Below are 17,913 nucleotides of genomic sequence, written 5' to 3'. Positions count from 1 at the left end.
TGAACGAGTCAAGAGGGAGTTTCAGTTTCACCGAGTTTTACACAAAGAACAGGTTTATATGTGGTTCCATTTTCTCGATTAAAAATATTAACTTGCTAAACTCAACAAATTAACCCGCAGGTATGTGGATGATTTACCTTCTAATTCTTTGTTGAAGGTCAGATCTAATTGCGTACGTATTATGTGACCATATGTCTGACAAAACTTTTCGATACTTTACAACTAACATATTCATATGGTTGTATTCAGGGTGAAATATTCAATGTTTTTTAAGCAAAACTGGGGGTTCAAATATTGTGGATGAAGAAACTACGTTACAACTTACAAGGTCTTTTTAGGCTCCATAGGTTTGATATTTTTATCGGCTGGAATAAAGAATACAAATTCAAAGAAATTCTTTCTGTGTCTCCTATATATATCGATAAGTGAGAGATAGAGAGAGGACCAGACACATTGTTTTTGTTCCTACGAAAAATAGATTTATGATGTTTGCACATACGAGCATGTCTCTCTCTCGCCCTCACTTGCCTGCTCCGGTTTTTCCAGGTTCTTCTTCCTCCTCCTCTTGCTTTCCTTTACATCATTACAGAAACCTAATGCCTTTCTTCGTATTTACATATATGTCCCAGCAACTTCAGTTGGATCCATAGCAAAGGATAAAGTTCAGAGCAGATCTAACAACGTAAAATATTAAACCTTTCCATTTCTTGTATATATCTACGTAGATATAATTTCAATAATACGCCAAATAGTTTTTAAGAAAATAATAAAATGGTGAACTGTATATATTAAATGCAGGTGTTGGAGAGGAATAAAGAAATAATAAAAAGATGTTTGATAAGGTTGAATTGTCTGTATCAAGTTATGACACAGCTTGGGTAGCAATGATACCATCACCTTCTTCTCCACAAGCTCCTTTATTTCCTCAGTCCTTGAACTGGTTATTAGAAAACCAGCACAGGGATGGATCATGGGGTTTTCCTGATCATAATGAGTTATTGACCAAAGACTCTCTTCTATCAACTTTGGCTTGTGTTGTTGCACTTAAGCAATGGGGTGTTGGTGAACAACAAACTAATGGAGGTATTGATATCATCATCTTTCTGTCCTCCTTCATCTATCTTTGAATCTAAGTATCTAATTAATGAATATAGCTAGATTCTTTCCGAGTACATTTGGAAGGTTATGGCTACGGTGCTCATCATTGACATCAAAACCACATGAACTTTTTATATTACGTATGTTTGATGGTAGTCTACTTTATCAAAATAGTTTAAACCATTTGATTAAATACACTTTAAGTTTTATATATTTTTAATCTATCTTCAAGATATGGGACTTTGATTTCTTTATCTCAAATATTATCTTTACTACTCTTTAGTCTTATAGGCCTCAAGTCTATTCAATTTCTTCTTCTCTCTTTCTTTTTGAATCTCTTGTCTTTTTTTCATCTTTTCATTCTTTCAATTTTTTCTTTTTCTCAATTTTTTTTTGTTTTGGTCCCCGATCGAATGGCTCATGATATCGTATTAAACATTTTATGTTAAATATGCTTGAGAATAGTTTACTTTATCAAAATAACTTAAATCATTTGGTTAGACACACCCTAAGTTATATATATTCTTAATCTATCTTCTATCTTTTAGATGTACGACTTTAATTTTTGAGATTTGGACTAGATTTAAAATATTTATTTTATATTTTTATTCAAATAAAAAACTATGAAAAATAATAATAGATTTTAATAAATTTATTTATTATCAATCTAGTCTGGATTTAACTTAAAAGGTTTAATTTAATATTAATTTTTTTATAATTTTTACATATTCTAGATAGATATATTTTAAATAGTAGTCCAAACTTAACATCAAATTTTTTATAATTTTTATTTTAATCAATATAAAATAAAAAAAACACTATAAATATGGATCGTCCTGATTCATTACCCGATGAGCATCGCAGTTCCGCACTTGTGTCGAGGTAGAGAGATTAAAAAAAAAAGGGTTTGTGGGTCCACATGTTATTGGGAGGCCACAGAATCCTCAAAAACACCCCCCTCCCAAAAAAAAATATGTTGTACTTGAAGATAATGATTGTATATCTTCTATGTTATTGAAGGACTTCAATATATTGAGTCCAACATTGCTTCAGCTTTTGATGGTAAGCAACATTCACCCATTGGATTTGACATTATCTTCTCTCATTTACTCGAGAAAGCCCAAAAGTTGGATCTTAATGTTTCTCTTGGAGAAAAACGCTTCGAGAAACTGATCCAACAGCGAGAATTGGAGCTCAAAAGGTACGCACCTTTTTCCTCTCATCTTGATGCTCTCTGTGAACGCTCCTACAGAAAATTTCCTGCGTAGTAGTCATATTTCGTTCAAAGAATCTGAAAGCAAATATATATTACATGAGCTCTTTCATATCACAAACTACAGTGGCTGGGGAAGCAACTCAGAAGGATGGAAAGCATATGTAGCCTACATTTCAGAAGGACTTGGGAAGTCCCAGAATTGGGAAATGGCTCTGAAATTTCAGAGAAAGAATGGATCTTTATTTAACTCTCCGGCCACCAGTGCAGCAGCATATACTCATATTAACAATGCACATTGTCTTAATTATCTGGCTTCATTGTTGGAGAAATTTGGGAATGCTGGTAATTAATTTGTCCATTCAAACTTTGTTGGATTCATTTTCTCTTGACATCAAGTAGATTTTTAGACTAAGGTTTGTTGCGCTTATATGTAAATTCATTCTTTATTCAGTTCCAACAATACATCCCTTTGATGCATATGCTCGACTCCACATGGTTGATAGTCTTGAAAAATTGGGGATTGATCGACATTTTAATGAGGAAATTGGAAATTTAATGGATGATATATGGAGGTAATATAATAATATTCAAGTTTCCAAATTTGATTTGTGTGAACGACAAGCTTGAACATGAAAATAATTTGTATTGTCAGGAGAAAGAAGACTACAGAATATAATTAATCTATTTCAATTTTCTATTTGATTTTTAAACAGAATGTGGCAACGAGAAGATGATGATATATTTTTAGAGCCCACCACATGTGCCATGGCATTTCGGTCACTGCGTTTGCATGGATATGATGTTTCTTCAGGTTTTGTTCTCTCTTGACACAAATTCATTTGTGGCTCAAAAATTAACGATATGAAAGAAATGGCTAAACCTGATACTTGTGTATTTCAGACGTACTTGAAAGGTTCTCAGAAAGCAAATTCTGCAATACCCTTCAGGGTTATTTGAAGGATGTCGAGTGTGTTTTGGAGTTACATAAGGCTTCACAAATAGTGTCGCATTCAAATGATTCAGTTTTGGAGGAACTAAACTCCTGGACAGGACACTTTCTTGAGAAATATTTGTCCGCTTCCTCAAAAAATACTCATAAACCTTGTAATCATGATGACGCGGTATTCAAACATAGTAATCTCAAATTTTATTTTGGTTTTCAACTTATATATCTACATTTCGAGAATTATGATCGACCATAATGTGCTGCATATGAAAAACTAAAAAGTTTCATATCACAAAATTTCAGGTTTCTTTTGCTTTACGTTTTCCTCATCACGCTTATTTGGATTTGATGCTACACCGAAGATCTATAGAGCACTACAAGGTGGATCAAAAGAGAATTTTGAAATCTTCATATAGGTACATCACAATGTCGCAACTTACTCTATTATATCTTGATGCCACGTACCCACATGCATGGGATCGGAGCTTCTTGAGTTACTTATATCAATTAATCACTTCTTTTTCTACGTCTCTTCTTATTCAGTTCTTTGAACCTTGCAAGTAAAGAATGCCTGGAACTGGGAGCGGAAAACTTCAATCACTGCCAATTATTATTTTTTGAAGAAATCGAGCTATTTAACAGGTGAATATCTTTTTCAAGCATCCAAAGCTGATCACATATACATTGAAAATTTAAGAAATTATTTTCTATTTTCTTTAGAACAGTTCTTCATACGCTAAAACATGTAGTTTTTTCAAAGGCCAAGGCCACGTGATTATATGTGTTTGTGGTTTTTCTTCCAAGCAACCTTCTACTGTTATCACTAATTATTATATCATATCTCAAAATAATCAGATGGCTTAGGGAGAGTGGAATGGAAAAGCTACATTTTCCAATTTCCAAAGCAAATGTTGTCTATTCCTTCTTGTCTGTGGCAGCAACATTGCCCTCCCCCGAACTCCGTGAAGCACGTTTAGCATGGGCAAAGCATGGCCTTCTCACAGGTGTGTTTGATGATTTCTTCGATGTCTGGAGTAATGAAGAGGAACAGATGAACCTCATAAAGTTAATGGACAAGTACGTACGTACGTCAAAGTTTCTCTCTGCATTATTACTTTGTTGAAGATTATTGTGTTTTTAACGTCGAACCGCACAGGTGGGACGTAGATGTCAACAGTGAAAATTGTTCTGAGACAGTAAAGATATTATTCTTAGTACTCAAGAAAACAATAACTGAGACGGCAACCCAAGCCTTTAAGGTTCAAGGACATAGCGTGTTGAACCACTTGATTCAGATGGTAATGATAATCATGATCTCAATAATATCCATTTTTCTTGTTTAGTTATCATCATTCAATAATGCGTTTGCTAATCATATGTGAATGTCTACTTTGTTTTCAGTGGGTGGATTTATTGCGGTCTGAGTTAAAGGAAGCAGAATGGCTTAGAAGCAAGTGTGTGCCAAGCATAGAAGAATATGAACGAAATGGAATTACCTCAATGGCCTTAGGACCAGTTATCATGTCAGTAGGGTACCTTCTCGGAGCCAAGCTTCCACAAGCTATCACTGAATGTGCCGAATGGAATTACCTTTTAGAGGTTGTTAGTCTATATGGGCGATACCTCAACGATGTCAACGGCTACAAGGTTAGATGAGTCTTTTTCCTTTTCTGTTCTGATGTTTAAGTTTGAGTGGCCTTGAACTAATATGAGAAAGATGATTATATATAGACCTGAGTTTTGGGATTTTAAATTAAGATATGATATTCTTTTACCACTTTTCACTCATTTATTCTCCCCCCCCCCCTTAATTTTTTAGGTAGTCGCTGTCTATTCCTGACAATTTGTCAATTTTCTTGTGAATAATTAAGATTTGCGTGTGTTTGCTTGCAGAGGGAGAAAGAACAAGGGAAACTGGTGAACTCAGTTGGCTTGAGGTTGATTCATGGGAGTGAGGCAATGAGTGAAGAAGAGATGAAGAAGAAGATAAAGGGGAAGAGTGAAGAGAAAAGGAAAGAGTTGCAGAGATTAGTGGTGAAGGAAGAAGGAAGTGTAATTCCAAGAGATGTGAGAGAGGTGTTTTGGAAAATGTGCAGAACACTTGGGGTAATTTATAGAGAAGATGATATCATCCATGAAATTGAGGTGCCACATGAGGTCCTCAACATCAAAGACATAGTACTTGGCAACCCCATCATTTTGGCTTGACAGTTCTGTCAATTAATTACTTCAATTGGATTCTCCCTCTTTGTTTTATTAAAGGAGAACGGTACTTAGGTTCTAAGTGAAATCAATTATTTTAAATTAAATGCCAACCAATTTTAAAGTGCTAACAAAATTTCTTGGTCTTTTAATGATAAAATATCAAGTCTAACAATTCTAAAAAATTTTAAGTTCAACTCTTAATTTTATAATTTTATTATGAAGAATTTATAATTTTTTTTGAAATTTAATAAGTATTGTTTATTAAACATTTTTATTTTTCAATTAAATATGAACGTTTTTAATCTATGTTAAAATTTAAAAAATAAGTTGCAAATGTAACATAATAAAGTTGTAAAATTAGTAACTAAATTTGCAGATCTCTTAAGCTATAGGACTTAATATTTTTCAACTTTAAAAATGAACGTTTATTTCTTGTTAAATTTGAAAAACAAGTTATAAAGGCATCACAATAGATTCCAAATTTGGGAGTTGAACTTGCAAATTTTTAAAGTTATTAATTTTTTACTATTGAAGAACTAAGGGAATTTGTTGCACTTTAGAATTGGTTGAGACTTGAATTATTTAGTCTCTTTAAAATTTAATTGTCATTCTTCCTTTTTTAATAAATGAATAACTTATTTTTAAATAATGTTTTGTGATTCAATGTTACGATCAATACATTATATGAGTTAAATTTGATGTCAAATGAATTACATTAGATTTTGGGAAAATTATAAATAGGTTCCATATAAGACACTTATTTATAAACAAATCCTACAAAATTGCAAAACCTAAATGTATTTTCACAAATTCATGAGATTTTCAGCATATTAAATGAGTAGTTCTCATTTTCAAAACAGGGGGTGAGGTTTGGAGTGTTTTGAAATAAAAAAGTTTGAAAGAAAGGTAGATAACATGAATAGGTAATATTACAATATCGTGCAGTTGTTTCTTTGATGGAGGATTGAAAACTATGACGTGTGTTTACCAATCAGTGACCTCATGAATATCTCAAAATATTTTTAACATATTTATTTAACGAGATTATATATTTCAAGATTTAAACTTGACACTTCAATATAAACTGATTCAACTTTTTTAATTAGTTGAACCAAACACTCCTCGATAATAAAAAAAAATATTTTATTGTTTAATATCCTAAAAATTTTAGAGTATTATCATCTCCACCTGTTGAAACTAATTCAAATCTCACTATATGGGACTGCTTTTACCAATGGTAATCTCACAAGTACCTCAGGAATGTTTTCAACATGCTAAATATTCTAGAACTTGAACTCGAAACCTCACAATAATAAGCTGATTTGATTCGATCTCTCAACCAGTCGAAGCACACACCACTACATGTATATTTAATATACGCGCGCGCGCGCGCAGAGTGTGGAAAAGAATCAGAAACCGATAAGTCATTAGTAGCTTAGCAGGTATAGGAGACTTTGCTAACTTAATTCAGAGAATGAGAAATAACTTAGCCGCATTTGAATCAGCTAGACTTGCTCCCTCATTTTTAAATATGAGAGAAAACTATTCTATTTTATTATTATTATTATTATTTTAAGCAATTATAAATTTCAAGAAGCACCAATTACATTTTTTTTCAAATTATCCCTCATAAATGGATATCATTCTAATATCATTAAATTAGGAAGAAAGTAAATATTTATTACAATGAATTTTTGTTCAACATTTTAATTTCAGACATAATTATTTGGAATAACTAATTTTATTAAACTATGTGAATGGATTGAAATTTTGTTATATTTAAAAATGGAGAGAGTATAGTAATAAATAAATATTTCAATGGATCATCCAATTAATGTATTGATTACACCGCTGAATTCTTACATTATATACGCCACATCTGAAATGGAAGAAAAAGCCATGCACGTCTCCTCAGAAATCGGTCCTTCACGTATAACAGTATAAAATTATCTCTTCAGATTAAATTCGCAACATAAATTAAAAATTTTATTGCTTTTGATCGCAACAATGGCCGGAACTATTGAACCATTTACAAAGTCCATAAATAGACATGTGAATTATAATTATATAAATCATTGGAAAACAATTGCGTGACCTGATGAGTTTTTTTATTTTTCCACATATATTTTCTTAAACTACTAATTAAACATGAAAGGTGCATGAAAATATAATAGAGTTTAAAGCTAAATATGAAAAAAAATAAATGAGTATTGCAACAACAACAAAAAAACTCAAAGGTGGTTCTGGAGCCAATAATGGTGGTGATTTTGTCACCACGGACCGCAACTTCAATGTATGCGTAGTTGTGTTGGTGGCTTCGGCGCTGGCACGAAGGGGAATTTTTGTCCACTAAAAGTCATTTCCCACAAAGGACTTTGTTGATTTTTTTTTATCCAAAATTTTAAGAATTGACAGTCATTTCCCACAATGGTGGTCTTGTAACTATATATAAAAATATTACAAGTAATTTATAAATTTAAAAAAAAATAATTTAAACTGTTAATATTTAAAAAATAATTTATAAATTTTGAATGAATATTTATAAATAATAATATTTAAATTATTAAATATTAATATACTTAATATTTTAAAAATATTTATTAAATTTTATTTTAACAAAACTTTATGGTACCCAATGCTCTTAAAAAAAAAATTTTAAGATGTTTAACGCTTTAAAAAAAGTTTAGGAGACTTGATAGAAGTCTTACATGTCATTATGAATGGACACCACTCGCATGCCACATCAATAAAAAATAAAAAATAATAATAATGATTAACTAATAGAAGGAGTTTTTTGCTCCTCAAAAAAATAGTTCAAGGATAAGTAATTTATCAGTATAGGGTGTCCAGCACTCCTTAAAAAAAATTTAAGAGTAAAAATGCAACTCGACCCCATTTTTTTAAATAAAGAGAAAATTTCATCAATGAAAACTATTTAGAATATACAAAGGATAGCGTAATAACCCAGAAAAAAATATTTTTAAAAATCTATAATTAGGTAAGTTAATGATATTTATATATATTTTGGAGTCAATTTGTCAAGTAAACTAATGACTAAAGTGGTAAGCATTATTGATCTTAAATTCTAGATTCGGTTCCTTTTTTCCCCCTTACATTCCAGTCATTGAGAAAATTATCGTTTTGTCCCTGGCACAAACAGATTCCCCCCCCCCCCCCGCCCGCCCCTTTTTCCCAGACCAAATGTTAGGATCTACCTCCAATAAGGGATGAGAGAACTAGAGGATTCCAGAAACCTTCGCCTCTATCCTTCTTCGTTCCAACATGTCCACTGGCGTGAGTGTGCAATTACCATGATTGGCTGTTGCTAACGGTCCAAGTTGTGCGTTGTCTTCTCCATCTTGTTTGGCAGCGTTAACTGTTGCTAATATTCGTCCGTTCTTCATCCGCATCGCCGAATGTTCTTTTTCGCCCCTGCTCTTCTCTGTTTGTGCGATGGCTTCCCTTCTTCTTGCCTCAAGTTGCTGCTGCATTCTGGGTGTGGCTATGGCTCTAGGGGCATCGGACTTCTTCCTTCTATGCTTCATGTCACCACTGTCTCCTTCCCCTCTTCGGCCATCAGGTTCCACTCTTTCTTTACTAAGCTACATCAGCGAACAAGTGAGTTGCCGTTCTGGTGCGACTGAGTGCGTGCTGGATTCCTTTCTCCCTTATTGCGCCATCGACATTCTCTCTTTTTTTCCTCCAGCATTACGTGACAGCATGTTCATCTCCACCCTGTTTTTGAAATAATTGATCTGGTGTGCTGGAGCTTCAAGCTCTTCTCGTCGTTTCCTCAACTGATTTGGTGAGCTGAATCCACCTTTCTTCCTCTATTTCTCGGCTGTGTATATGTGTTGTTCTGTGTTGTCTAAAGTGACTTTGATTTCTTTCTTTGTTGAAGTTCGAATCAAGCCTTGAGTATTTGCTTAACCACTTGGTTAATGTAAGAGGAAATGGGTTCAGCTAACGTTTTTAATTTGAAATTATATTGGAAGAAATTGGAATGAATTTGAGGAGGAAGTAGATTGGAATTACAGATTAAGAATTACTGCTTATGAGGCGTTCGATGAAATGTTTGGTATATGATGACATTATATATGTGATTATTATATTGTTGATTAAGTGCTCGATTCTCGGTCGTCTCTGCTTCATGTGCTCATTCGCACCTCTCTTAATTCAGGATCTTGGCCTCTGCTCGTGATTCTTGGCTATCTCCTTCAGGAGTACAATGCTCAACGTCCCAGACGGTGTGTCTCCATTAACAAACTCGTTGCGTCACTAACGATATCCCTTTAAGATTTTGGCATCACTAAACGAACTCATTGAATCTCCGTCGAGCTCCTCATTCAAACAATACTCATTTCAGATTTGGGTGAATCTTGGAAGATGTGTAATGAATCTGATGAGCCAAGTGCTTCTAATTGTTGTTTTTTTGTTTTTTGCTATGATTCTATGATGTCAAATCTCTGCGTCTCTTGATTTTGTGGCTGTGTCTAAAAGTGTTGAATATTCTATTTTGAATCTTGGAACTTAGAAGCCTCAAATGGTTAATGCTCCAATTTTGGATCTTTGTTTTGTCGGCCTAAGCCCATATGGGCTAGCCTGCCAATTTCCTATCTCTACCCATGAGAGAGAATGAGAGAGAGAGATAGAGAGAGTTGGGGTTAGATATTTAATAGGTATTTAATATAATTTTTTTTTTCAAAAAACCTTGCAAGTTAGCCTTTTTCTTAAAAAAAAAATTACATAAACAAGCATTACATGGGTAGACACTTATGACATGTAATTACAATTGGGATGACCACCTCCCACTTACGGCAAGCATATATGCCACTAGGTTATAAATTTATTAGTGTCTAGACTTAGTATATCACATTATTTATAGACTTGAAATATTCTTGCATGGGCTTGATATACCACATCATTCATACTTTGTCCAAGAAAAACATGTTTTGTCAAATGGTTGCAAGATAATAAATTAAAGAGACACTTCATTTCAAAAATAAAGTTATTTTTAAAGTTATTAAAATTTACTTCCTCTGTTTTAAATTACAAAACACTTTGACAAAATCTACATATCAATAAAATTTATTAAATATACTTTACAATTTTATTTTTTTAAAATAAAAATATAAACTTTTAAAAATAACCTTCATTTAAATTACTAGTCACACAGTGATTATAGCGCATTTCTTATGAGAAAACATGTGACATCTACATATGTTACATGGTTATTCTCTCAAAGAGGACTTTTTCAATGTGAGACTTGACAGTTTCTGGATCAGTGTGAGCAACATAGTAAAAACTCTTAGTCACTGTGAGGAATGTCTTCTTCATGTTGATATCCATGCCATTAGAATTAGACAGAACCAGTTGCACCAGCTCTTGCATTTTCTGCCCTATTTCTGGGTTGGCCATATAGCTTCCATTGTTATTGTTTTCCTGAATTTTGAAACCAGCAGACATGTAAGGAGATAAGATAATCCCATTTATTAATGATGCCTAATGAAGTTGATAATTATAAAGTAATTAGTATTACCTTGGTGCTTTGGAGAGAATGTAATTGATGGCAGAGTTGATTAGAGACTTGAACCAGTCTTTGATATTGAGGATTGAGTTGTAAGTCATGAGACAGTTGACAGCCACCATTGATATTAATCATGTTCACCAACAGCTCAGCCTCTCCTTCCCACTTATCTCCTTCGTTTTGCCATCCCAAAAGCCACTTTTTCCACTGCATACATTCAAAGATCAACAATTCAGCATGATTCCAATTGAAATTACTCAATTGCATGCTATTTTATTGTCAAAACTCAAAAGTTGATGAATAATAGTTCTGTAACTACACAGGCTTACTGCGTCATGAAGAATATTGAAACCAGCAAAAGGTGGGCTTAGAGAGAAGGAATGCAAAGTTTCTATTAAAGTCCCCAAAAGCCCTTCCCTGCTCTTGTTTTTATTCAGCCATCTGCAACGCATAGAATAATCGACAGTTTTCCTAAAGTAACCATTTATACATGAGCAGATAGAAGTGTAATTACCGTTCATTTAAGGAGGTACTGGTGTTATTGAATTCATCCAGAAAGGCTTTTCTTTGGTGTTGGTCATGATATGTGGATTTAAGTGTGTGAATTAGAGCAGAGGTTTTGACCCAAGCAAGTCGTTCTTGAGATCTCTCAGGCTCAAAAATATTGGCTGCTGCCAAAAAGTAGGCCACAAGAAGCCTTTCTTTACTCAACCCGAACTTCTCTAGTTCACATTCTGAGTACCACCTGCGTGAAAAAATCACCACAACTTATTAATATTTCTGTCAGCCTGGAAAAAAAAAAAAACAAAGAAAGAGCGAGGTTTAGGCTTTTCTTACTCTTGAATTCTTTTCCATTCTACGCGATGCAAGGCTTGGCATTTGTTGTAGTCTAATTTCCCAAGTTCAAGGTTATCGTCATTGCTGACCTTGTGCAGTCTGCGAAAAGATGAAAAACCATTATATTAGTGCAGAAAAAAGTCTATTATATTTCAATGAATCTATATCAGCCTTAGATTGAGACTTTAGTTACCTGTAGAGGGTTTTAGAAATCCAGACATCATCTCCACCACCGTATTGATCCAAGTAAAATCTAGTCTCTACTCGAGGCAAGCTTGCATACCATGGAAAATCCAATGCATAACTCACCTGTTATTGGTTTAAAGAGCTTAATTCAATTCTTCATAATTAATTAATAAAGGTAATAATTATTGGGAACAAAACATATATATATATATATATACACACACACGTACCTCGCCAGGTAGATCCTTGGCTATGATCCATTTATCAAAAATCTGATTAGCAGCTCGTTTTTTGGATAAGAAATTGTTTGCGAAGTTGTTGCCTTCATCAAGAATAGTCTCTCCTGGGAATTGAACTTGAGTTGCTCTGTAAAAATTAAACATCACTGTTGCTCCTTCGTCTGTTTGCCCAGGCAAGCAGCCGAACTCACCGTCTTTCTCAAATGTTTTAAACACATCTGTCCAATATGACACCATTTTCATCTCTTGGCATTTTTTCTTTAATATGTGTCATAGTTTGATAAAAGATATTTATTGACATAAATCAGTAGTAACACACGCATGGTCATGTACTCACTAGCAGAAACATCATAGCCGTTTAATCTTAGTAGTCTGAATCCCATGGATGTATCATCAAGATCTGGCAACTCTGAATCTTTGGTCCATCCAATGCCCCTCTCATTCCAATTTCTGAAAATGTGTTACTGTTAGTACATATTGTTGTAAATTCTATTATTCTTTTTTTGATAAGGAAAAAGAGACTGTTATACCTGTGAACATAATCCAGGATGTCTTTAATCTTTGGTTGAAAATATCTTGCGATTCCCAAACGCTCCAATCGATCAACAATCCATAGTTGTTCGAAAAATTCTATGGGGTAGAAATCCGGGACTGCATGCAATTTTGGAAATTTGCATTCTCATGATCACCAAAAGGACTTTATTTATTTATTTGTTTATTTGTAAACTAGCTAGGTTGATATATATAGATGTACCTCCGCCGTTGAAGTTGTGAGCCACATTGTTCAAGTAATTGAGGCAGTGTGGGTCTTTGCTTTGGGTGAAAGCAAAAGCAGTGGAAGAGGGACAGAACAAGTAAGAGCCATCTTTGCTTCTCACTTTCTGAAGCTTTTTCCATTGAAGCCCTGGTATTGCTTCCAAGCTGAACAGCAATGATGTTGGCACACTGTGCAACACTTCCATCGGTATCCTATTCTCACCATAAAACAAGTAAAAAAAAAATTATGAGAAATTCAGTTACATCATTTTCAAATTGCTAGCAAGGTGTGATAATAGATTTTTTCAATGAAAAATTATAATTAAAGACTTCATAAAAATATTAATGATAATTACAAATTTTGAATTATTCAAATATCAATAATAGTCCATAATCCTTACTTGCAATTAAAAAAATTTAAATACTCAATTGAGAAATTAATAAAATACATTTGAGATTATTCATGACATCAATTGATAATTTATGAAAATTAGTTGTAAGTCTCAATTTTTTGATATCACTATACAAATAAATAATTTGAAAGTCAAGAAATACACTTGAGATTATTTGTAAAGTTAAATACAAATTTACGAGAGTCAATTATAAATCGCAAGCTAATCACTTCTAATTTTTTTGCTGTCAATATATATAGATAAATTGCTTCAAAAATCTACAAAATATACTTAGAGTAATGAGAGCAGGTTATGAGTCGCAAATTAATTACTTGTGATTTTTTAATTATTGCTTGGAAAATCAACAAAATATACTTGGAAATCTTTGTTGTGTTAGTTGGAAATTTATAAAAGTCATCTTGAATCTCAAGCTAATCAACAAAAAATAATTTATTGCAAGTAAGGATCATGGTGTCTTATTGAGATTTCAATAATTCAATATTTGTGATTGTCATTAATATTATTATGGAGTCTTTAATTATTATTTTTTTCTTTTTTCAAGTCAAAAAACTATAAGAACTAGCTTATTCTGAATCGAGAAAACTACAGAGACCTAATTAACTCCAAGACAACGTTTAGGACTTGGATTAATAATTAAAAAAGTTGATGAGACTGACTAGTAATTAAGTTTGTACCTTTTGAGCTTGGCATCTCTCCTTGCCAATATTTCTTGGAGGGCAGGGAAGTCATCAGGCAAATCGATGTTCAAACTTTTTGCCGATTGAAGAAGTGTTGGCAGAATCACTTCAAACCCACATGTCATGTGCTCTCTATTTTCGTTTTCGAGTGTGTTTACATTCTCTTTGAAGAATTTTAGCCCTATATTTATTTTAGATCAGTATACCAGATTTAGATGAAGTTCTCTATAGACCATAATAAATTGTTGTCTTGGAATTCAAACCATAATAAATAAATAAGCGTAAAATTAGAAAAGAAAATTAACTACTCTAGTTTTATCTTATATTAAGGATAAAAAAAGCTTTCAAAGTTTACCTTATATATTAAAAGGGGATTGTATATATATTAATTAGACAGGCTGGTGTTTTTTTTTTTTTAATAAAATGACTAGCTAGGGTATTCTAGAAAACCCAAAAAGAAAAAAATCTACGTCAAAAAAATTCGGCGAGTCAATGGTCCATATATGTTTGGAGATGTAACAACTCAACTGAAGGACAAAATTAATATAAGGAAAACGGACCTTTGTGCGCCTTGTCAGGATGAACGTTGTAGTGTGTTAAGACAACGACAGAAGCTAAGGTGCACAGAAGCCTATCATAAGCCACAAATATGTGAGCATCTCCCCAGGATCCGTCTGGAAGCTGATTGTCTATTATCCATTGAAGCGATTCTGGGAACTGGGGGGCCCCACTTCCATTCACATCTTCTACCAGAGCCATCAGTGCTGTGTGATAAGCTGACGGCGATATGCTCTGCTCTCCTTCATCTGACTCTAACCTCTTTCTCACCGCTTCCACTCTGTTTCTGATCACCCCCTCATTCATCGCACAGCGCTATTTCCAATTTCCAAAGCATGCATGGCATTTAGATTATCGTTTTCAATTAGAAGTACATATAACCTAAGGTTACAAGTGGGATCGGACAACTCATATGATAAAAATTAAGGGATGAGTTAGAATCTAATATTTAGTACATTGAAACATAATTTGTTGTAGGGCACTGTAGGATATACGATTAGACCCAGAGTCAAAAGGACCAAAAAAACCCTAAATTCATTGATTAAAATTTTTTCAAATGATTAAAAAGTCCTAAAGGCAACTGAAATTCTAGAAGATTTAAAAAAGATTCTTAGTATATTTGACTTAATTCAAGATACTCAAGCTCATGAATTCAATTAGTATAGTAAATATTCCTTGTTAAATTTAAAAATTAATTTATCTTATTTTAATTTCATATTTAAATTTAGGAAAAATAATTTATTTTGTTTTCAATTTACAAAAGAATAAAATATATCCATTAAAGATATAATCTATCCATTTAAAATCCTAAATTAACTAGGATTTACGTCATTTGAGTTTTTAAAAGTTTATTTAAACAGTCTAGCCTTTTATATTTTGTAAACTTGATTGAATTTATAAATTGAATTTTCTTTCAATTATAATTAAGGCTGCCTCAATTAGTGTCGTTTTCTGTGAAATAATACACCATGAGATTTTGGATCAGTGTACATTCAGTTGGCCAGTATCACTTTATTGGGGAGCTTACATGTAAACGCCATGAGGCTATAAGGCTATTTATTGGCTTTGGCTGGCAGTGAGATTAGTTATCTTACGTCAAGAAAGTCATAAAGTGTTTAACACTGTAAGAACGTACCTCCAAATCTTCACCACGTTCTTGGTTAACCTCATCATCAATCCCCTTATTCCAATCAAATGTCGGAAGTGTCAAGCCTTCCAGCCGTGGAACTTCTGGTGAAGTTTTTGGCTCTGATATGCTGCTGGTGCTTTTTGCTCTCAAGTCGGATTTTTTCTGTGAAACAATGACTTTAGCCTTCAACCGCGAAATCCCTGTATATATGTTCATATATTAATACAAGCAATATATAATGTCATCAAATATTAAACTTATACAGAGAACGATATAAACGTAAAGACAATGAAGAGATGAAGGTGAATTAATTAGAGTACCGGGAAAGGTGTTGTTAGAGGGATTGATGGAGGGAGAAAACAAGACATGGTGGGATGAGGAAGGAAAAGAAGAAAGAGACTGAGAGCAGTAATGGAGACACAAGGTGCATTGAGAAGCCATTAATGGTCTTCTTGCTGTGATATATGTTACTGGACTAACAACCCTCTTCCACTGAATATGGCTACGGCGATATTATTGATACGCCATTTATAAGGACGAGGGGCGTGGAAAAGCATGCAGCCCCGAATAGATTAAACATTGTCAAGTCCAAATTCTGCCCCGCTTTGACTAATGCTATAATTAATCATATATGAAGAAACGGGTCGTGCCCGTACGCACATATTTTAACTATGGAAAGATTATTTATGATTTTTCTAATTATTTGTTTGTCTTACAATCTATCCACGTGGCTTAATTGAATTCCTTTATCTACGTTTTGTTAAGGAAACCTAAATTAAATTCTTTAAGGAGAAAAATAATCTAATATAATGTTTTTTTTTCTTTTGGGTGGGCATGGACAAAGAATAACCTACATCAAGGGAGAGATAAATAAGGTTGGACATGTTCAAAGAATAATGTTTGAGGTGCCGGTAAAGAGGGTGGAATAAGCAATTTTAAGTCTTACAAAAAAAGATAGATAAAGATCAAAAACAAGGACGGACCCAAGTTTAGGGGCATTGGGACAGCTGCCCCCACTAAAACCAATTCCATCTCTTAGATTCAGTAAGGGGAGAATTTCACTTGCTCCCTTCAAAAAGTTATTGTTTGCCCCCCTAATTAAAATATTGCTCTTGCAGCAGTTGGATTTTTAAAAAATTTCAGTCTTCACCTGCATATATTCTCACTCATTCAATCAACTGACAAGGCAGTGAATGTTATTTGTATTCGTAATTTTGTAGGAGACAGAGAATAGAGATATCAATTTGAACAACTGAAAAGAATATTGGTTTATATTCTATACATATAAGAATGTAATAAAATATTATTTAATATTTTATTAACTTCTCGAATAAAATACTAATCTTTAGGAAAAACAAACTATTGATCATTTTAATTTTATTATGTTTTATTATTAATCCCCTATATTTTTTTTTTGATATTTTAGGTCCCTCTAATTTTTACCGTATGCAATATTGTTAGTTAGTTTCTCTACTTTTAAATACTTTCAGGAAATTATAATATGGCGCTGGCTGTATTAAATTATCTTATATGCAATTAATGGTGTTTGTGGAGATGCTTACATACTTAAATTAAAATGAGTCAACGATGCTTTTATTTTTTATTTTAACATCCAATACAAGATTTAATATCATTAGTAGTACAGGGGGTAGGGAATTGCGGGGACCAATAACAAAATACATAAAATTATAGGTACCAATATTTGTGTTTTCTCTTATCTTTATTTTCTAAAAGATAGTAAGATCAGATTCTTTAAGTTTTAATTTTTACTCATTCATATTCAAAGGTAACAATTTATAATAAAATAGAAAACAATTTTTTAATTGTTTATATTGAAAGTGTTTATTCTAAACTAGTATGATTATTTTCGTAAAAAAAAAAAAGAGTATCAAAGTATGATATTAATATAAATCAATATAAAGATAATTTTCTATTTTGATATTTAAGAGTGTCAAAGATCATCATTTTCAATGTAATTTTTCTTACATTAAGATAATTTTATTTTTTAAGTTATTATAATTTTATAGTAATTGTATTTAATTTTATGCATATTTAAAATTACATTTCAAATATATTAATTACTATTTATTTGACATAAATTTGCTTCCAGTAACAAAATATAAATT

The 17,913-nt window shown here is 32.6% G+C and overlaps 2 protein-coding genes across 2 annotated transcripts; one reads left to right on the top strand and one right to left on the bottom strand.

Annotated features, from left to right (window-relative positions):
* Positions 1 to 447: 447 nt before the first annotated feature.
* LOC129316883 (ent-kaur-16-ene synthase, chloroplastic-like) lies at positions 448 to 5,584 on the top strand. The gene is made up of 14 exons (XM_054961265.1): positions 448 to 546; positions 630 to 682; positions 799 to 1,083; positions 2,119 to 2,299; positions 2,439 to 2,656; positions 2,766 to 2,886; positions 3,028 to 3,125; positions 3,215 to 3,435; positions 3,564 to 3,676; positions 3,804 to 3,902; positions 4,116 to 4,337; positions 4,417 to 4,558; positions 4,662 to 4,907; positions 5,154 to 5,584. Exons 3-14 carry the CDS (start codon positions 831 to 833, stop codon positions 5,466 to 5,468), a joined length of 2,229 nt encoding a protein of 742 aa, XP_054817240.1. The 5' UTR covers positions 448 to 546; positions 630 to 682; positions 799 to 830; the 3' UTR covers positions 5,469 to 5,584.
* A 5,057-nt stretch (positions 5,585 to 10,641) lies between these two features.
* LOC129314914 (ent-copalyl diphosphate synthase 5-like) lies at positions 10,642 to 16,276 on the bottom strand. The gene is made up of 14 exons (XM_054958393.1): positions 16,108 to 16,276; positions 15,794 to 15,987; positions 14,661 to 14,973; positions 14,098 to 14,281; positions 13,009 to 13,223; positions 12,785 to 12,905; positions 12,592 to 12,704; positions 12,246 to 12,472; positions 12,023 to 12,138; positions 11,830 to 11,928; positions 11,507 to 11,737; positions 11,322 to 11,433; positions 11,005 to 11,199; positions 10,642 to 10,907 (listed from the first exon to the last, which is right to left on the bottom strand). The coding sequence occupies exons 1-14, from the start codon at positions 16,226 to 16,228 to the stop codon at positions 10,689 to 10,691; spliced, it is 2,460 nt and encodes an 819-aa protein (XP_054814368.1). The 5' UTR covers positions 16,229 to 16,276; the 3' UTR covers positions 10,642 to 10,688.
* Positions 16,277 to 17,913: the final 1,637 nt, after the last annotated feature.

This window comes from Prosopis cineraria, unplaced genomic scaffold, assembly GCF_029017545.1.
Source record: "Prosopis cineraria cultivar Desert tree isolate PC_DT_omini unplaced genomic scaffold, ASM2901754v1 PC7, whole genome shotgun sequence".
Taxonomy (NCBI): domain Eukaryota; kingdom Viridiplantae; phylum Streptophyta; class Magnoliopsida; order Fabales; family Fabaceae; genus Prosopis; species Prosopis cineraria.
The sequence above is the reverse complement of the archived record's forward strand: the minus strand, read 5'-3'. Positions and strand labels throughout refer to the sequence as shown.